This window comes from Heloderma suspectum, chromosome 6, assembly GCF_057233095.1.
Source record: "Heloderma suspectum isolate Gila_16-S chromosome 6, 16-S_ref, whole genome shotgun sequence".
Classification (NCBI taxonomy): Eukaryota; Metazoa; Chordata; class Lepidosauria; order Squamata; family Helodermatidae; genus Heloderma; species Heloderma suspectum.
The window spans coordinates 109,548,173-109,569,163 of NC_139463.1; the positions used below are offsets into that span (position 1 = coordinate 109,548,173).

Consider the following 20,991-nt stretch of genomic DNA (forward strand, 5'->3'; position numbering starts at 1 on the left):
GGGCACTAAAACGGAACTGGCCTTCTTACTCTAATTCCCCTTACACGGTATGGAGACTACCATAGAAACGTCGAGGGCTAGAGCGACGCCATTGGGTTAGTCAGAGGCGTCTTGGCCAGTGGCGGCTTTGCCGGAAGTCTAGCTGCGTGTCCCCCTCCCCCTCTCTATGGCCCTGGTGGAGTAGCGGCGCCCCGAGAGCCTCCGTGCGCACGCGCGGTAGGAGCCTGTTTCGCAATGAGAGTCTTAGTAGGTGAGCGAACTGGGGAGGCGTCCTTGAAGCCGCCAGGAGTCCATCGACGGGAGGGTCTATAATTGTCGGTCCTGTTGGGGTGGTTTTGCAAATGGAAGAGCCGTGCAGTTATTATTATTAATTATTATTATTGTCGTTCCTGTTGGGGTGGTTTTGCAAATGGACGAGCCGTGCACTTATTATTATTAATTACTATTATTGTCGGTCCTGTTGGGGTGGTTTTGCAAATGGACGAGCCGTGCAATTATTATTATTAATTATTATTATTGTCGTTCCTGTTGGGGTGGTTTTGCAAATGGACGAGCCATGCAATTATTATTATTAATTATTATTATTATTGTTGTTCCTGTTGGGGTGGTTTTGCAAATGGAAGAGCTGTGCAATTATTATTATTATTATTTATTATTGTCGTTCCGGTTGGGGTGATTTTGCAAATGGAAGAGCCGTGCAATTATTATTATTAATTATTATTATTGTCGGTCCTGTTGGGGTGATTTTGCAAATGGAAGAGCCATGCAATTATTATTATTAATTATTATTATATTTATATCCCGCCTTTCCCCCAATGCTGGGACGCAAGGCAGCTTTACATCAAAACTTGTACAGTTAAAACCTATAAATAGAAGTATACAGAAGTTAAAAGTTAAAAATACTGTTATTATATTTATTTATGGCAAAGGGAAGCGCGTTTGCAATTTGGTTGCCTCCACCTGCGAGTGGCAAGCGGCATGCACGTGAAACACGGAGATTCCCCTTGAGGGCTGTGCGCCGTGGGCGAGGGAGCACTAGCCACGAACCGGGGGAGAGCTTGTCTGCCCTCCCTCCAGCCCCCAAAGAGCCCGGGTGGGTAAACCTGTGGCCCTGCAGATGTTGTTGGGCCCTAAATCCTATCGTCGCAGGCCATCCTGCACCTCATACGTCAGCCAGAGAACTAAAGGCCACTGGGAGGCGACCCCGCTGCCTCCTAGGAAGAGCATCGTGGCAAGCGGGAGATCAAGCTGGCCCCTTACATCAGGCAGAGAAGGAGCAGCTGCAGGAAGTATGTTTCATCCTTCCCAGCCAGAAAGAACACCAATAAGAACTTTGAAACTAAGAACTGGTGCCTTGAGTTTTTCTCTTTTTTTCCCCTCCTCCCTCCCAATCCCGTTTCCTTTTGTGTCGTGTCTTTTAGATTGTCAGCCTGAGGGCAGGGACTGCCTCATTAATCTTTGTAAGTTGCTCTGGCAGCCTGTTTTGGCTGAAGGGTAGGGTAAAAATACTTGAAATAAAGATCTGGAGGGCCACAGGTTCCCCAGCCTGTTAAAGAGGGTCTTGGGGTTGCATTTTCTAAATCTGTTTTAATAAAGGGCACCAATCCTCTACCTTCACCACACAAAGGAGCCCTGGGGGTGAGACCTGTAATGTTTGTTTTGCGAACTGCAGCCTTTTTCACTCCTGAAGCTGATAAATTTCCTTTCATCTCTACTTATTACATTCACAAGGCTCCCTTCCTCCTCAGCTTCTGGTCCCTCTCTAAAGAGGCATCTCACATGGGACATGTGCAGGCATGATAAGTTGCTTGTGTGTCTTCCGGCTTTGTAAGGATCAGACAGAGAACTAACAATGCGCCTGTAATCTTATGTCTTACGTCTGCTTACTCAGGAAAAAAGATCCTGCAGAACATGCCCTTTTCAAAGTAAAAAAACACACACACAAACTTTGGATGTGATCAGAGGCACTTTGCCCTTTGACCCCATTCTTTTTTTAGATCATTCTGTGCTTAAGGCCTGACCAGGGTGGACGGATCCACCCCCCCACCCCCCTCCCCGCCTATAGCTGACAACTCTGGAGATGCAAATAGGATTTAATCAAATGGTAAAGCTTCAGTCAATTTACTGGGAGTGTGAGGGAGGTTGATAGTAATTTTCAGTGCTCACCACTACATTTCTTTCATCATCTGATGAGTGTATCCCATCACCTTCCCAGATACCCATCATTTAAAATAATAATTTAAAATAATGTGCTTAAAATTCCACATTTGAATTAGGCGGCGGGACTGGATTTGTTGGCAGAGCCTTAACCCAATTGCTGAGGAGCCGAGGGCATGAGGTCACCTCTATTTCGCGCCATCCTGGAAAGAACCGAATTACCTGGGTATGTAAAAACAAGATGCATTCTATGCCTGTTCAGACAAAAAAAACAAAAACAAGAAAGTCCTACAAGTCTAAATGCTGGCTTGGGAATGCTGGGAGCTGTAGGACTTTTTTCTGTCTAAACATGCATAGGATTGTGTCCTTAGCTTGCTAGGACTCTGCTTAGAGCATACCACAAATACTTAAATCATGTGCCACTCCTTAAATTATTTTCCTGTCTGTGCAGCTGTGATTTAACGTGGATGATGCTCTCCCCTCCATTTCTATCCTTGCCACGTGTTGTGGCAACAAGTGTTGCTTGTTGAATTTCAATATGTAGGGCCAGTTTAAAATAAGAATAAAAAAGAAGCTCACCAGAGTGCAAAATTGCACATTGGTGAAAGCCACTGATTCAAAGTGAGAAGGGCAAGTTTTAGTAACAGGGGAAGCATGAAGCATTTTCAGTTAGTGTGGCAAATTCTCCTTCTACCAGGACGAACTTTCCCGCTCGGGGCTCCCTCGCTGTGAAGGGGCGGTCAACCTCGCTGGAGAGAATGTCCTCAACCCCCTTCGGAGGTAAGTTCCAGGGGCTTCTGCACAAGATCACTTGGGGGTGATGCATATGACTTTCCAGACAAATGCACACACCCCAAACTTGGTTGTGTGTGTAGCTGTGACAGGGGTAAGCAGAGAGGAAGGAACAAGAAGTGTCGCCAGGCAACAGGAAGGCGCAGGCCTAGGGGACAGTTGTGATAGGCGGAGGACTGGAATGACTCCGCTCTTCGATAGGCATCGAGTTTTGCTGGGGTCTACTCCGAAAATGGGAGAGAATGTGGAGGTGGTAAGTTGTAGGGTGTGACGATACCGTGAGGCGTAAAAGGGACTGGTAATTGAAGGGTGCATTGCAGCTCCTGTCTCAGATGTGACAGGCTGGATCAGGAACAGAAGCATAAGAAAAGACCTGCTGTCAAACTTTTTTCCAGCCCCAGGGCTGAATTCCATTTCAGAGAAGCTCTTGGGGGCTGCATTCCAGTGGTGGGTGGTGCTAAAGGGAAAAGGGGTGGAGCCAAAGACACCAGCATGTCTTAGCTTAAACCTTTTATTGCCAGTAGCTAAGCCTTGCGGGAGGCATTTCAACCCTTTAGAATGGGGGAAAAACTGCACAAAAGCTGGGAAACCACTGAAAAATTGAGGGTGGGTGGGGCCAGGAGAAGGGGGCGTGGCCATCGGGGGAACCTCGGAGGGCCAGATTGGGACCTCGGAGGGCCAGATTGGGACCTCGGAGGGCCAGATTGGGACCTCGGAGGGCCAGATTGGGACCTCGGAGGGCCAGATTGGGACCTCGGGCCTGAGGTTCTGCACCCCTGATGCTGGATCAGACAAAGGTCCATCTAGTCCAGCATTTTCCTTCCCACACTGGCCAACCAGATGCTTCTTGAAAAGGGCATGAAGGCAGTAGCTCCCCTCCACTGTTGCCCCTTCAGCAACTGACATCCAGTCATCCATCCTATCTCTGCCGCTTCCAGCTCTCCATAAATGCATCAGGAGGCTACTTCTACAGCAGGTCTGCCCAAGCTGTAAATCGCCAAGCTAAATGCAAGCCGCTGGTCATGCGTTACAACCTGCCAGATTGGTGGTTGGACTCGATGGTCTTGTAGACCCCTTCCAACCCTACTATACTATTCTATGATTCACTGCCTCTGCTTCTCCAGCCCTAGAGAGGCACCCAAATAGCATGTTTAACAAGCCCCTGATACTGGGCCTGTTGCGCGTGGCTTCCAGGCTGCATCCAGCTTGGTAGGTGACAGTTTGCACAGGACTTTTCCAGGGGATGCATTGAGCAGGTGAATGAGGTGTTCTCATTTCTTCTCAGAATGCTATGCGTGAAGAGAGGGGCCCTTTAACTCCGGGAAAAGCAGCTTCTTGTATACAAAATATACGCAAACCTCATCTTTGCCAGGAACCTTTCTTCTCTCGGTTTGTTTCTGGGAGGAAAATTTAGCAGGTTTCTCTTAGGCCCGTGTAAATAGCCAGTGTGAGTAAAGGGACCAAAATGGGTGTGACACACTGGTGGTTTCTGCTACTGCTGCAGGTGGAACGAATCCTTTCGTCAGGACGTGGTTGCCAGCCGGGTAGAGACCACAAAGATTTTGGCAAAAGCCATTGCAGAAGCTGAGCACGCACCTCGTGCCTGGGTCCTCATCACCGGCGTAGGTATTTACCTCGGATCTAAAGTGCAACTCCACTATCCATTTGGCTGTTATTAGTAGTGAAATAGCTTTGGGGGTACTGTGCAATCCCTCAGTCTGGGTGGGAACTTCCATTAGAACAATTAATGTGGGTGAAAGTAAAGTGTCTTTCTAGCACTGAACAATTAATTTTGCCTGTGTCATATGCAAGGAAAATTGCACACCAGCACCTTGGAATCTTTGACATAACGCTAGCTGTACCCTGTCACTAGCCTCCTTATGGGCCAAACCAGCTATTGACTGAACTGTTGTGGTGCTATGGAATGTTCACAAACATTCCAACTGCTCAGGGGAAAGGTGTTGGCAAAAGAAAGCTGACCATCAGTACAGGTTATGCAAGGGGACACTTTGGATAGAAGAAAAACTTCTCACAGGACCTAGGGACAAAGAGGGATGATGTGCTGTTAGCAGAAAGAGTAGCACAGTGGCAGGACAGCTGAGAGGGAAGAGGGCCAATGAGGTACGGAACCGCAGAGACCATTTGGCTGAAGGCAGAGTAGGCAGTTGAATTAATGAGATCTTAATGGGATTTTAAGAAGGGCTTAAGGAAGGCATTTGTGGGAGAGACAGAATCCTAAGAGAAAAGCACGCAACTGACAAAACAAAGGATCAGCCAAAATGATGAGGAAATCTCAGACAAGCCATAAAGGCAGAGGTTGCCAGGAAGAGAACAGACAAATGATACATTGAAACTCAGGAGAGGTGGATTGTGATATATGAAGTGAAAGAAGCAGGTGGGAAGGGCAGAAAACTAAATTTCACATACTGATTTGAACTAAGTAGGTAGCCTTTACTACAGGTTTCTAGTGTAAAATATTTTTGCAAGATCTGCTTTGTATGTACATAGATAAATTAAATTCTTATGCAAGCAGCAGGCTAGATAAGACACAGTATCTGTAAAATATCTGCCCACAGAAGTAGTGTTGGTGGGTCTTCCATACGATGATAAATTGCTGTGTAATATTCCTTCCAGGGTTTTACTGTCCGAGCCATTCCATAGAATACACGGAAGAAAGTCCTGGTGGAGATTTTGATTTCTTCTCTCGCTTGGTGACCCATTGGGAGGCAGCAGCTAAAATCTCCAGTGATGCCACACGACAGGTGATAGTGAGATCAGGTAAGATGGGAACCAGAGCCGGGGGGGGGGGGGACACCTTGTGGGGAGCTTTTTTGGAGTTACAAAAAAGCCAGTGTGAGAGCCAGTGTGGTGTAGTGGCTAGAGTGCTGGACTGGGAGCCAGGAGATCCGGGTTCTAGTCCCCTCTCAGCCATGGAAGCTCACTGGGCAACTTTGGGCCAGTCACAGACTCTCAGCCCAACCCACCTCACAGGGTTGTTGTTGTGAGGACAAAATGGAGAGGAGGAGGATAATGTAAGCCACCTTGGGTTCCTTGCAAGAGGAAAAAAGGCGGGATATAAATGCAATCAATCAGAAAGAAAGAAAGAAAGAAAGAAAGATTACATGCCTTGCAATTCATTCAAGCAATAATCTGAGATGGCCCAAACCAGCATTGAGTGATTTCGCTGTTTATGTGAATGGGCCGGGGGGAGATCAGGTCTTTTAGCACATATGTGATGAACTAGAATCTGAGGCAAACAGTAGAGGGGAGAGGTAGCAGGTGCTTACAAGTGGACAGTGTCTCGTGTGGTTTGAAGGTGCATCAAGCAGGAACCTTATGAAGCTAAGTAGGTCTCGCTCTGGTCAGTACTTGGATGGGAGACCACTTGGGAATCCCATGTAACATCACCTTGGTTTCTGTTGAGCTAAAGCAGGATAAGTGAGGAATGAATAAATAAAAGTTTGAGGCCAGAGTTGCCACATCCACGCTGAACTAGTGTTCAGTGGTACACTGCCACTGAATGTGGAGGTTCCATATGGCTAGTAGCCATTGACAGATGTATCTTCCATGAATATGTCTAATCTGCTTTTAAAGCCATCCAAGCTGATGGCCATCTTGTGGCTGTGAATTCCGTAAGTTAATCTACTTCCCTGGACTTCTGAGTGGATATGGAGAATCCCTAACCCTGGGCTTAACTTTCTGAAATGAGGGTACAACTGACCGCCTCCTCTCAGCTTTCGGCAGGATCAGGTTGCTAAAGCACCAAGGCAAGGAGCTATCTGCCCAGTTTCCAAGATGAAGTCTGGTAAGCCGAGTTCCCTCGACCCTCTGAAACAGAGCGTCTGGAACAGCGTTGTTGAGAGAAAGTATTGAGAAGGCAGGACTCAAGGACATCAATTACCATTACAGAACATTGCGTCTCAAACTCTCTGCTTTGGGAAGCAGAACTTTCTGCTGAGGAAATGTCTGCTGCATCATTCCCAATTGTTGTATGACTCTGCCTTGGATTCGCGCAGTCTTGTGTCTGTCCCAGGGTCTGTGAGACTGTGGCCAAGCAAGGGGACCGCGTGAGGCTGTAGCAAGTAGTAGAGCTCTACTTTGCATTTGTTGTTCAGTCGTTCAGTCGTGTCCGACTCTTCGTGATCCCATGGACCATAGCACGCCAGGCCTTCCTGTCCTGCGCTCTCTCCCGGAGCGTGCTCAAGTTCATATTCATTGCATCAGTGATGCTATCTAGCCATCCCATCCTCTTCCCGCCCCTTCTCCTTTTGCCTTCAGTCTTTCCCAGCATCAGGGTCTTTTCCAGAGAGTTTTCTCTTCGCATTAGGTGGCCAAAATATTTGAGCTTCAGCATCTGTCCTTCCAATGAGCACTCAGGGTTGATTTCTTTTAGGATTGACTGATTTGACCTCCTTGCAGTCCAGGGGACTCGTAAGAGTCTTCTCCAGCACCACAGTTTGAAAGCATCAATTCTTCGGCGCTCAGCCTTTCTTATAGTCCAGCTCTCACAGCCATACATTACTACTGGGAAAACCATAGCTTTGATTAGACGGACCTTTGTCGGCAAGCTGATGTCTCTGCTTCTTACTATGCTGTCTAGGTTGGCCATAGCTTTCCTCCCAAGGAGCAAGTGTCTTTTAATTTCATGGCTACAGTCACCGTCTGCGGGGATCTTGGAGCCCAAGAAAGTAAAATCTGTCACTGCTTCCATTTCTTCCCCTTCTATATGCCAGGAAGTTATAGGGCCAGATGCCATGATCTTAGTTTTTGTAATGTTGAGTTTCAAACCAGCTTTTGCACTCTCCGCTTTCACCCTCAACAAGAGGCTCTTGAGATCCTCTTCGCTTTCTGCCATTAGGGTGGTATCATCTGCATATCGGAGGTTGTTAATAATTCTCCCAGCAATCTTAATTCCGACCTGTGATCCATCCAACCCGGCATTTCTCATGATGTACTCTGCATATAAGTTAAATAAGCAGGGTGACAATATGCAGCCTTGTCGTACTCCTTTCCCAATTTTGAACCAATCGGTTGTTCCATGTCCGGTTCTTACTGTTGCTTCTTGACCCTCGTACAGGTTTCTCAGGAGACAGGTAAGGTGGTCTGGTACTCCCATCACTTTAAGAATTTGCCACAGTTTGTTGTGATCCACACAATCAAAGGCTTTAGCGTAGTCAATGAAGCAGAAATAGACGTTTTCCTGGAATTCTCTTGCTTTCTCCATGATGCAGCGAATGTTGGCGATTTGATCTCTAGATCCTCTGCCTCTTCGGAACCCAGCTTGTACTTCTGGTAGTTCTCGGTTCGCATACTGCTGAAGCCTAGCTTGTAGGATTTTGAGCATCACCTTGCTGGCATGTGAAATGAGCGCAATTGTGCGGTAGTTTGAGCACTCTTTGGCTTTGCCCTTCTTTGGAATTGGAATGTAAACTGACCTTTTCCAGTCTTGTGGCCATTGCTGAGTGTTCCAAATTTGTTGGCATATTGAATGCAGCACTTTAACAGCATCATCTTTGAGGATTTTAAATAGCTCAGCTGGAATACTGTCATTTCCGCTAGCTTTGTTGTTAGTCATGCTTCCTAAGGCCCACTTGACTTCACTCTCTAGGATGTCCGGCTGAAGTTCAGTGACCGTACTATCATGGCTATCAGGGACATTCAGATCTTTCCTGTATAGTTCTTCTATGTATTCTTGCCACCTCTTCTTAATCTCATCTGCTTCTGTTAGGTCCCTACCTTCTTTGTCCTTTATCATGCCCGTCTTTGCACAAAACGTTCCCTTGAGATCTCCGATTTTCTTGAAGAGGTCTCTAGTCTTTCCCATTCTGTTGTTTTCCTCGATTTCTTTGCATTGTTCATTTAAGAAGGCCTTCTTGTCTCTCCTTGCTATTCTCTGGAACTCTGCATTCAGTTGGATATATCTTCCCCTTTCTCCCTTGCTTTTCGCTTCCCTTCTTTCCTCAGCTACTTGTAAAGCCTCCTCAGACAGCCACTTTGCTTTCTTGCATTTCTTTTTCTTTGGGATGGATTGAGTTGCTGCCTCCTGAACAATGTTATGGACCTCCGTCCATAGTTCCTCAGGCACTCTGTCTATCAGGTCTAATCCCTGAAATCTATTCCTCACCTCCACTGTATATTCATGAGGGATATGATTTAGGTCATACCTGAATGGTTTAGTGGTTTTCCCTACATTCTTCAATTTAAGCTGAAATTTTGCAACAAGAAGCTCATGATCTGAGCCACAGTCATCTCCAGGTCTTGTTTTGACTGACTATATAGAGCTTCTCCATCTTTGGCTGCAAAGGACATAATCAATCTGATTTTGATATTGACCATCTGGTGGTGTCCATGTGTAGAGTCGTCTCTTGTGCTGTTGGAAAAGAGTGTTTGGTATGATCAGCGTGTTCTCTTGGCAAAACTCTATTAGCCTTTGTCCTGCTTCATTTTGTACCCCAAGGTCATGCTTGCCTGTTATCCCGGTGATTTCTTGACTTCCTACTTTAGCATTCCAATCCCCTATGATGAAGAGGACATCTTTTTTTGGTGTTAGTTCTAGAAGGTGTTGTAGGTCTTCATAGAACCGATCAACCTCAGCTTCTTCAGCCTCAGTGGTTGGGGCATAGACTTGAATTACTGTGATGCTGAATGGTTTCCCTTGGATTCGTACTGAGATCATTCTATCGTTTTTAAGATTGTACCCCATTACTGCTTTTCCCACCCTTTTATTGACTATGAGTGCTACTCCATTTCTTCTAAGGGATTCTTGCCCACAGTAGTAGATATGATGGTCACCTGAATTAAATTCACCCATGCCTGTCCATTTTAGTTCGCTGATTCCCAAGATGTCGATGTTCAATCTTGCCATCTCATGTTTGACCACCTCCAGCTTACCTTGATTCATTGATCTGACATGCCAGGTTCCTAAACAATATTGTTCTTTACAGCATCGGATTTTCTTTTCACCACCAGACACATCCACAGCTGAGTGTCCTTTCGGCTTTGGCCCAGCCGCTTCACTCTTTCTGGCGCTACTTGAAAATACTCTCTGCTCTTCCCCAGTAGTATATTGGACACCTTCCGACCTGAGGGGCTCATCTTCTGGCGTCATATCTTTTAGCCTTGTGATACGTTCCATGGGGTTTTCTTGGCAAGAATACTGGAGTGGGTTGCCATTTCCTTCTCCAGTGGACCACATTTTGTCAGAACTCTCTGCCATGACCTGTCCATCTTGGGTGGCCCTGCATGGCATAGCTTATGGCTTCACTGAGTTACGCAAGCCCCTTCGCCACAACAAGGCAGTGATCTATGAAGGGGAGATGCTTTGCATGCAGAAGCTTTAATCCGCTCTTCCCCTAAGCTGGCAACTTCCAGATATGTTGGGCTACAACTCCCAAGGGACCTGCTAGCTGGGAATGGTGGGAGTTGTAGTGCAACACATCTGGGGAGCGCCAGCGTGGAGAAAGATGCTCTATCCACCTTCTCCATAGATTGGATAATGTCATGAACCTCCACTGTGTGTTGCTAGGTTTCGGAGCATCACAAAATCTCATGGCAGCCAGTTCCATAGGTGAGTTACGCATCCGGGGAAGTTCTTCCCTTTCTCTCTCCTGAATCTCCTGCCCATCAGATACATTGGAGTTGTAGATCCAAGGGAGGCAACCCACCTACTATTCCAGCTTTCCCCAACCTGGCGCTCTTCAGGTGTGCTGGATCCCCAGCCTGCAGGGCCATGCTGGTTGGGGATGATAGGAGTGGTGGTCCAACACCTCTGGAGAACACCAGGTTGGCGAAGGCTAGTTTAATCCCTGACCTCTCCAATGAAAAGGATCAGGTAGCAGTTGGTAGGAAAGACCCTCTTTTGCCTGAGACTCGAGGGATGGTTCCCATCGGAACAGACAGTACTGGATGAGATGGATAAAAAGCCTGACCTGCTATAGGACAGCTTTCTATGTTCCTAACCTGTCTGGCCTGCAGGACATTTCCCCCTGTGCCTGTACTACCATAGCACAGCAGCAAATGGACTGACCTGGAAACTAGGAAGTGCCTGATTCAAATCTCACTCTGCCACCAAGTCAGTATATGGCTTTAGGCAACAAACTTTCTCAGCTTCCATTCTTCCACCTGCCCCCGCTCCCTGCAGTCACCTGCAGTATAGGGATAATAACAGTGACCTACCTTGAAGAGTTGTTGTAAAGATAGCTGAGATCATGTATGTGAAATGTTTTGAGCGTTCAAAATGGCTCTGTAAGTTGTTATTAAACCCTGTCTTTCCCCCAAGGTGTTGTGCTGGGCAGAGACGGTGGTGCCATAGCCCAAATGATATGGCCCTTCCGCTTTGGCCTGGGAGGTCCCATCGCTTCCGGCCGCCAGCCCTTTCCCTGGATCCATGTGGCAGATTTGGCGGGCATCGTGGCCCACGCACTGGAGCGGGAGGGCGTCAGCGGGATCCTGAATGGTGTTGCACCATCTGCGGTTGTCACCACGAATGGGGACTTTGCCCAGGCCATGGGATCAGCGCTCCGACGGCCTGCCCTGTTGCCCCTGCCGGGCTTTGCGGTATCTGCCATCTTCGGTGCTGAGCGGAGCATCATGTTGCTTGAAGGGCAGCGTGTGGTACCCAAGCGGACGCTGGAGAGCAACTACTGTTTTGCCTTCCCTGATCTTCCCTCCGCCCTCCAGAATATTTTAACCTGACCCTAGAAAAATGGTGCCTGTGTATTATTAGCACTGTCTCTGCAGGTAAAGCCTACTGAGTAGACAGGCGTGTGCATGTGCTTGCGCATGCGCACACACACAAATTCTAGAGGACTACCCCCATTAGTCTACTGCCGTTAACACAAATAAAGGAATTTTCCAGCACCTTAAAGACTTAACACATTTATTGTGGCAGAAGTGTTCGTTAGTCTGTTATCTCTTGCATCTGCCCCAGTTTAAGTGAGCCTGTGGCTAGGTAAAGGGACTGTGGGATGGTAGCTCAGTGGTACATTTCCTGCTTTGCATGCAGAAGATTTAATCCAGTCTTCCCCCAGACTGGCACCTTCCAGTGTGGTCTAGCAGTTAAGAGTGTTGGATTAGGACTCGGGAGATCCAGGTTCTAGTCCCCACTCGGCCATGAAGCTCATTGGGTGACTTTGGGCCAGTCACTGACTCTCAGCCTAACCTATCTCAGGGGTGTTGTGAGGATAAAATGGAGAGGAGGAGGATCTTAAAACCATAAGAGCCATGCTGGATCAGGCTAAGGGTCCATCTAATCCAGCATTCTATTCACGCAGCGACCAGCCAGCCATCTGTGGGAAAACCCACAGCCAGGTGTAGTGGCTAGAGTGTTGGACTGGGAGCCAGGAGATCCGGGTTCTAGTCCCCACTCGGCCATGGAAGCTCACTGGCTGACTTTGGGCCAGTCACAGACTCTCAGCCCAACCTACCTTGCAGGGTTGTTGTTGTGAGGCTAAAATGGAGAGGAGGAGGATTACATATGCCACTTTGGGTTCCTCAAAGAGGAAAAAAGGTGGGATATAAATGTAATAAATAAATAAATAAATAATAAAGCCCCAAGTAGGACATGAGAGCAATAGCACGCACACACACACACACATACATGCTTGTGTTCCCCAGCAATTGGTATACATAAGCTTTTTTCTTTCTGCGATGTTACCTGATAGCAATCCTAAGGATGCATGCTTGGGAGTAAGTCTCACTATACTCATTAGGATTTACGTCTGAGTAAAAACACGCATAGATTCAGAATTGTACATTGTCCTTATATGCTTGAGGGCTAGAAACTTACTCTAAAGAAAAGCAATGGAAGTAAAGATACTCGGGGTGCTGTCATCATTGCCCAGAACCAGCTTCCTTTATTTGTGTCATGCATGTGAAGAAAAAAAACTGGTGTTGGAGGAAAATTCTGAGAGTGCCTTGAACTGCCAGAAGATCAAACCAGTCCATACTCCAGGAAATAAAGCCAGACCGCTCACTCGAGGGAATGATATTGAAGGCAAAACTGAAGTACTTTGGCCACGTAATGAGAAGGCAGGACACCCTGGAGAAGATGCTGATGCTAGGGGAAGTGGAAGGCAAAAGGAAGAGGGGCCGACCAAGGGCAAGATGGATGGATGATATTCTGGAGGTGACGGGCTCGACCTTGGGGAGCTGGGGTGGCGACGGCCGACAGGAAGCTCTGGTGTGGGCTGGTCCATGAAGTCACGAAGAGTCAGAAGTGACTGAGCGAATGAACAACCACAACATGTGAAGAAACAGGTAAGAGTTTACGTGTTGTTTTTTATTGCAACCACTGAAGGTCTGCTTCACTGCTTTTCATCAGCAGAAGAAAAACGTATGGATTTTACTAGGGGCTTGTGCCTGAGGAGAGTTATACTGTAAGTAGCTGGCGAATTGGCAGTTACCAGGAGGTGAAAATGAAGACAGGTTCTCTCTATTTATATGGGAAAGTAGGATTGAAATTGGTACCATCTGATTGGGGAATAACTGAACATTCTAAAGATGCCCATTGGTCGAAGGTTTACACAGAGGTGGGGTGACAGAACGTTGGCCACCCCAAAGCTGACTGGCTGGAGGGTTCTGACTAGAGGGAATATAAGGAGCTGTGAAGAGTCTGCCGAGGGCAGTCTGAGTCTGACAGGGAGTCTGTCAGGAGTCTGACTGGAGAGTTGCCAGAGGAGGTGTCTTCGTGAGAGGCCAGGGGGCCTGAAGAAGACATCAGCCAGGAGGAAGAGCTGGGAGCATGTGAGGCAGAAGCTTTAAAAGGCCTGCAGGAAGGGAGAGGAAGACTCCTAGAGCAGACTTCAGAGAAAAGAGCTGAAGCCTGAGTCTCAGCTGGTGGTGGTGGTCTGGAGACTGAACAGCTGCTGGACCAGACTGAAGACTTCAGATGAAGCCTGGGGAAGAGCACTGCAGGTTCCATGTGGAAGTCAAACCTCAGAAACCTGACCAGAAAGAAGGCTGCCATTCATGTTACTGCCACTCATGTTAGGCCTGTGAGCTCTGGGATGGAGCTTGATAGGGGAATTGGCTGAAGGTTGGTTAGGGATAGGAATTGGGGCTTCAAACCCCTGATATGTGGTAAAAGTAACTGTATATGAAACACTGTTTTAAAAGTAGTAACAATTTTCTTAAAATAATAAGCGTTCTTATTTTTTAAAATAAAATACTATATATCTTTATTTTTCTGGCACCTCTCATCTGTTTTGTCTCATGCCTAAGGATCAACTACTTTAGGGTTAAAGGCGTATGTTAAATAAAAGGAGTGTAGTTTAATGGTGGCAGCGGAAGTGAAGGGAGGAATTACCCAGTGGTGAGGGGTGATCTCCATTTTTGGTAGTAAGGGGTGACTTGGCCCTCGAGTACAGGCCCCCACCCCAAAACCTAGGTTCTAGTTTAATGGCGGCAGCGGAAGTGAAGGGAGGGATTAGTCTGTGATGAGGGGTGATCCACTTTTGGTAGTAAGGGGTGGGTTTGCCCCAGGGTAGAGGGCCCACCCCAAGGCCAGGTTCTCCACAGTGTATCACCCACCCATGCTGATTTGAGGGTATGCTCAGGTGCTGTTTATGTGTTACAGCAACAGTGAGGGAGCTGCTTTTCCATGGCTTTATTGTATGGAGGAGGATAAGGCTACCAATGGCTACTAGTCATGATGGCTATATATATGACCTCCATTATTAGAGGCAATATGCTTCTGTAAACCAGTTGCTGAGGAACATGAGCAGGGCGGTGCTGTCGTACTCATGTCTTGCTTGTGGGCTTCCTACTGGGGCATTTTTATATTTGCTGTTTTAAATGTTGCTGTCTTTAATTTATGCTGCTGCTGTTGAATTTTGTTCTGTTTTATTGATCATTTTAATGGAGTTTTAGTAGCTGTCCTGAAACTATTGCCAATAGGGTGGGATGTTTTTAAAAATTCAGAAAAGGCTACATGCCAAAGAAGTTGGGAAACTTTCTGCTAGAAGCACCCCTAAAGCACAATCCTATTCACTGGAACTTGCTTCCTAGTAAGTGTGTTTATGATTCCATTCTAACACAGCAATCCTCCATATGTGTACACAGAAGTAAGTCCCATTGGGTTTAATGGGGGTTTCTACTAAGTAACTTGGTGTAGGATTGGAAGCTAAGTAAAGGACTATGTGCTGCTTGAATTGGAATTGCTGCTTGTTTGGATGTATGGCAGTAAAATATATTAGGTTAAAAGCGGTTTGCAACATCTAAATATTAAATCTTTCTTTCTCTTGCAGGAGTGAAGCTTTTCTCTTATTCTGCCAGCATATTTAGCCTTTGCATAATGCCCATCATCTTCTTCAAAACTGGTGTGGATGTTGACAGCAAATTGCCTTTTACAGTATTGTAGGATTCTTTATGTTCATGACACTAGTTAACCTGTATTTAATTGCCAATGGCTACGTAAACTGGCTGTACCATAAAACTGAAGCGGACCCCTATGCAGCCATTATGTATGTATAATGCTATTTTGGCGGAAAGGAAAACTGTGTTCCATCTCAAAGATGTGATGTTTCCAGACATCAGCAAGACGTTCACTGCATTACAAAATAAATGCTTGTTAACCCATTGACTTTCGATGGGCAGAATCCAACGGGGTGCTTATGCCTCCAGCGATTCTCATGTGCCCTGCTGATTCCGTTGCACAAGTAGTGGGTCCCACTGATTCCGTTGTGCAAGCGGGACCCACCGCTTGCGCAACAAAAATTTAGCACTTCCCAGAGGAAGCCCTGAAATGAGCGGAAACGCTTGTTTCTCGATAGGGATGGGTTGGCAGAGCTCCCTTATGCAAGCTCGGCCAACCTTCTCCGTTCCAGAAACTAGTGTTTTCACTCATTTTGGTGGCCCTGGAAGCACTAAATCTTCCTTACACACACAGTGGGTCCTGCTTGTAGGTGGAAATCAGTGGGGAGTAAGGGAATTGGTGGAGACGTAAGCGTCCCATTGGATTCTGCCCAATATCTACAAGACTATAACCATCTTATGGATTATGACAAGTTTTACTCAGAAGAGCCAAAAAGATCCAATGAAAGCAAATAGAGTTCTAGATACCCGGAGGTTCAGTTTAGCACTCATGCCCCAATGGCTGTTGATAGACATATCCTCTATGACTTCATCTAATTCCCTTTTAAAGCCATCTAGGCCCATATCCATCAAAAAACTCTTGTGGCAGCAAATTCCATTAACTAATTACTCAGAGTGTGAGGAACTTCTTTAGTCCAAGCGTGGGCAACTTGTAGCCCTCCAGATGTTTTGCTCTACAACTCCCATCAGCCCTAGCCAGCATAGCCAATGGTGAGGCTTGATGGGAGCTGCAGTCCAGCAATAGCCGGAGAGCCACAAGTTGCCCACTCCTGCTTTAGTCTCTCCCGAATATCCTGCCCCTCAGTTTCATAGACCCCAGGGAGGCAGCCTGCTTTCTGTCCACTTTTCTCACACCATGGATAATACTATAAACCTCCATTGCGTGTCATTTTTGAGAACATCCAATATAACCTTTGTTAACTGCCCTGATAGGATTCCTATGTAAGGGTGAGGAGAAGAGATCTTGTAATAACATAAACTTTGGCCTCTTTGTTATATATATTTTAGAAGTTTGCAAAATCAGCTATGTCTTGCTCTTAATCTTTAATTGTTTGGATCCAGACCTGGTCATATTTCGAAGAAACCTATTGAGTGAAGTTGTGGGTTCATTAAGATTAGGGCTCTCACCCAACTCAAGAAATCTTAGTCAATCAATTCTATGTTTTTAACTATTAAGCTAAAAGGTTAAATATGCATAAATGGGTATATGGATAAAACCATTGTTTTGAAGGAAAACTTGCTTTCTTAACTTTTAGAAGGCACCGTATGTGTCACAGTAGGCACCACCTCTAAAGAGCCATTCTCTCCTCTGTGTGTGTGTGGGGGGGGAGGGGCATATAGAGCAATACCGTTCTCAGCAAACTCATTCTCTGAGTACCTATCCATGCACAAGAGGGAGGCATCAGCAGTCTAGAAGGAACTCCAGGGTTTGCAGAAGTAAAAAAAAATCTTTAGGAAAACACACGCACGCACAAAGCCCACTGATGCTGAGTATGCTCAGGGAGCATGGAATGCTAACGTTACTGTTGTGGGGTGCGGGTGGGGGGACACCAGGAAATGGGGTGAGACCAGAAAATGGAGGGAGAGAGAAATGGAATGGGATATCTTCAAAGACAGCCTGGCTGGCAGGTATCCTGAACAGGAGCACTCTACACTGCAACGTTTTGTTGCAGTCCCACCACTTTGTGCATGTGTGAGTGTATACACACACGTCAAGAACGGTAGTGAGATTACAAAGGGTTTGCAAAACAAAGTATGCGTTCCAAGTTGAATTAAGCCCTGGCACGTCATTTCAGAAAGTGCTGGTCATATTTACCTGAGGGATCTTGAGAACAGACCATCAGAATATGCCTCTTGCTGCAGATGTCACCACAAGTGGAGATGACAGCTTTTACAAATTCTCTTCTGCAAAGCTTCACAGGAGAGTCTTCCTCTGCGGCAGAGATGATCACCAAGAGGCAGAGAGAGAGAGAGAGAGGGAGGGAGAGCAACCCAGTGGTCCTGGCTTTATTAAGGAAGCTTTATTAAGGAAGAGAGGGGAAGACAGCTAACACAACAGATGGATCCCCCTTCTTTCTGGAGCTTATATGCAGGATGTCTGCTCACTTTATTGGACAGGGGACATGGTCAACACATTTTGAACGCCAGGAGGCATACGTCAGCTCTTCCTTGTAATACCTTAAATGCTATGGGGTTTGAGGAAACGCTTTCCTCAAAGAGTCATTAAAGTGTATTGGTCTAGCGCTTCAGATGATGGAATCTCAACCTGCTGGCCGATGAGTGTTGGGTGCTAACAGTTCTGTGTTCAACCCAACCGCATTTCCAAAAACACTAGCATGTTTTGAAAACACAGCACTATGCTGATGTAATAGGTTTCTAATTACATTCCTCTGTTTTATGTCACATTTCTCCAGTGACATATTTATGTCCTCGATCCATTGTTCATCTACTGCTGAACTGTACTCTGATAAGGTTTGACTGCACATTCACAATTGTCCTAACATCTCGATATGGGTTGCCATCTCCAGTGGCATTGCAGCCTGGGCTCATGGGACCCTGGCTCCAAGTCTATTTCCCAGGAGCTCTGGATCTATTGCCCTGAGTGTAAATTGATGCCAATTTATGTCTTACCTTAATTGCCACTGATGTGTGTGGGGGAGGTGATTTTCAAGGGGGGGTTGAAGCTGGGGAGGGAAGGATTAACCCTCCCTCCCCCACATGCTGGAATATCTACCCCACCCAGCATGGCAACTGCATTTAGGTAAAAGAAACTTCCATTGGTGCCAATTGAAGCTTTTATTCTCGACTTAATTGCACAGGTGGGGGCAGTTTTCCTCTAAGCAGGCGAGAGAAAGAAGTGTGGGGTAGGGGGAGTGCAAATTAATTAATTGCAATTCAAGAGGAACTAGTGATTTGGGATGATCTGGGGCAGGGTGCAAATTAATCAAATAATTCATTTCTTTGAAGTGATTTGGATAAGAAAATAATTGGCCAGCATTGCCTTCTGTGAAATTTAGATAAATCCAAGACATTATTTCTAAATTTGCATCTCTAGATATAAATTAGTCTATGCAAATTGTATGAGGATTTGTGTCCGATGGACTTGGGCTCCGAATCTTTTAACAGCCTAGCAACTCTGCTGGCCATCCCTGTTGATTGCTGTGGAACTGGTCTAAGTATCCTATTTGTAAAAATGTACCGTCTCCTTGGAATAAGTCCATTTCCCACTTCCAACAAACTCTTCCCCACTTTCCAGTCTGGGTGTCCTAAAAAATCCTATCGAAAGAAGACATCTTTGCCCCTCCCCCATCCCCAACTTTTGAATCTTTACTGTTCCCATTGCTCTCTGTTCAGCCTTTGCAAGGATCTTCTAGCAGCACTTGTGACCACCCCAACTCTTCCATTGGCGTCTGCATAACTCACATAATCTTGCACCCCTTGCCACAAGTGTTTCCATGCTGTGTGATTCAGTTTCCCAACATTCTCTCTTAAGTTTTTCTGCTAGTTCTAAGATGCAATTCTGCAAGATGTCCGGGCCCACCATCCAAAGGATCATTACTTTCTGCTCCTACCCCTATACAGCTCTGTCGGCCTAGTTGTCTCCCTAGACATTCCATCTCTTTGCAATATATCTTAAGTGGGTTATTTCCCAACCAGGAGGCAAACACTTTAGTTCTGCTTTGTCTCAATGTTGTAAAAATGTCCCAAGCTGTATTAGAGTCGACTGAGATCCAATATCAAGCAAAACAGGTACAGTGATCATCCCAAATCTCACTGAGATTATTGCCCCTCCCCCCCAACTTTCCCTCTAATCTCTTTGAGGGCCATTGTTCTCTGTTCTTTCCCAGGGTTTTTCTCACGAACTCAGGGCAGAAGAGTTCAACCACACCCCTCCTTGCCGAGCTATATGCCCAGGCTACTTGCAGTGGCAACAAATTGGATGGACATCTTCATCTAAGGCCGTTTGTATATGAGGCATTTATTGTGCGCCCGTGATTGGTCCCTCACAGAAGTTCGCAGGTCCAATACATGACATCGTCATCCTCCAGGGCAGCTCCCGCTCTTTGCAAGCTTTATTGTGCTGTTTTCCATGAGACCGAAACTCTGGCATTTTTGTTCCTCCCGCAGTTTACCATTTTAACTCTATGCATACTGACGTAATGGCGGATTATCACAAATAACAGCGCCATCTAGTGGCTTTATAATGAAATGCATAGATCTTACTGAGGGAAAGGGAAGAAGGAAAGAGCCCTGTGGAAAGGACCCAATTTAATCCTATGAGGAATCCGGAAGGAGAAGCCCTGATAAAGTTGTGGGATTTTTTCCTGGTGTAGAAATGCTCTCAGTTGTATTATGAGGGAAAAATCCCTATCAGCATCTGCTTTGTATTCTCTTTCATGGTTAATAGTTTCCTTCTGTATCCTGTTCTCTTCATGCAGTTCTGTCTCCAGGACCTTAAATTTATCCTCAATTAAATTCACAATTTCTTTTAGTTCTGCCTCCTTCATGGGTACAAACTCTCAAAGCTGAGATCCATTCTATCCTACAGTCAGTTCCCTTTCCCACATTCATAAACCCTGCTGTCAAAAGTTCAGAAGCTTTCCCCTGAATGTTGGTTTCAGTGCAACCACAGGGTAGAATCCAGTGTTAGGCCTATTTAGAGTAGTTAGTCATGCCTAACTTAAGTCCCATTCATTTCAATGGGTCTACTTTAAGTAGGACTAACATGGAGACAACCCATAATTCCCTAATGAGAGCATCAATTCATATCCCTTCAATGACATCCTTTAATTTCTCTTCCATACTCCCTAGGCTACCAGGTTGTAGATGTTCAATAGCTTGGGCCTGTTCCTTTAACCCAGGAGTGCAGAACTTCACTCTCAGAGGCCAAATATGGCTCTCTGGGGTTCCCAGTCTGACCCTCTGGGTAGGAATGTATGGCTTGTGTAAAATCCATTCCATCTGTGTTTCGTGGATTGTCAAGCGCCTTTTGTTGTGTCATCCGCCCAGCCACGGAATCGGATTTCTTTTGTTTCCGAATTTGCCCAAATGCTCATTTGTGCAAATTCGGATGTGCGGAAATGTGCAAATCCCCCCCCACACACACACACTTTCACACTTTATCCTATGGGGGAAATGTGCATTTTTGGCCTGGTTTTTTATTGTGCGTATTTTTCTATGGCAAAATTCAGGGAAGTTAGAAAAATGATCCACAAGTCATCCACAAAAATGATCCACAAAATGATCCATGGAATCCACCCAACAGGGGGAGAACTGTTTCGCTGCCGAATCCGCAGGTCAGATTCATGAAAATCTGAACTCATTTGGTTCCACTGCAGATTTCTGTGACATCTCTGGGATTCCCCAGAGGGCCATGCTCCCTCCCCTCCCCTCAACCACCAATGGTTTGGTGGTTTCCCAGCTTTCGCGCAGTTTCCCCCTCATGCTAAA

At 46.2% G+C, this 20,991-nt stretch overlaps 1 protein-coding gene across 5 annotated transcripts; it reads left to right on the forward strand.

Moving 5' to 3' along the window:
* The first annotated feature begins 205 nt into the window (after positions 1 to 205).
* On the forward strand, positions 206 to 16,768 carry SDR39U1 (short chain dehydrogenase/reductase family 39U member 1). Of its 5 annotated transcripts, none has more exons than XM_084806160.1 (7): positions 206 to 250; positions 2,277 to 2,383; positions 2,855 to 2,937; positions 4,454 to 4,575; positions 5,584 to 5,727; positions 11,228 to 11,688; positions 15,195 to 16,768. In XM_084806160.1, the coding sequence occupies exons 1-6, from the start codon at positions 235 to 237 to the stop codon at positions 11,641 to 11,643; spliced, it is 888 nt and encodes a 295-aa protein (XP_084662286.1). In that variant the 5' UTR covers positions 206 to 234; the 3' UTR covers positions 11,644 to 11,688; positions 15,195 to 16,768. The 5 variants fall into 5 exon arrangements, with proteins under 5 accessions (XP_084662286.1, XP_084662282.1, XP_084662283.1 ...); XM_084806156.1 differs by lacking the exon at positions 15,195 to 16,768 and adding an exon at positions 930 to 1,289 and having other exon boundaries at positions 206 to 357; positions 11,228 to 11,807; XM_084806157.1 differs by lacking the exon at positions 15,195 to 16,768 and adding an exon at positions 930 to 1,289 and having other exon boundaries at positions 206 to 314; positions 11,228 to 11,807.
* Positions 16,769 to 20,991: the final 4,223 nt, after the last annotated feature.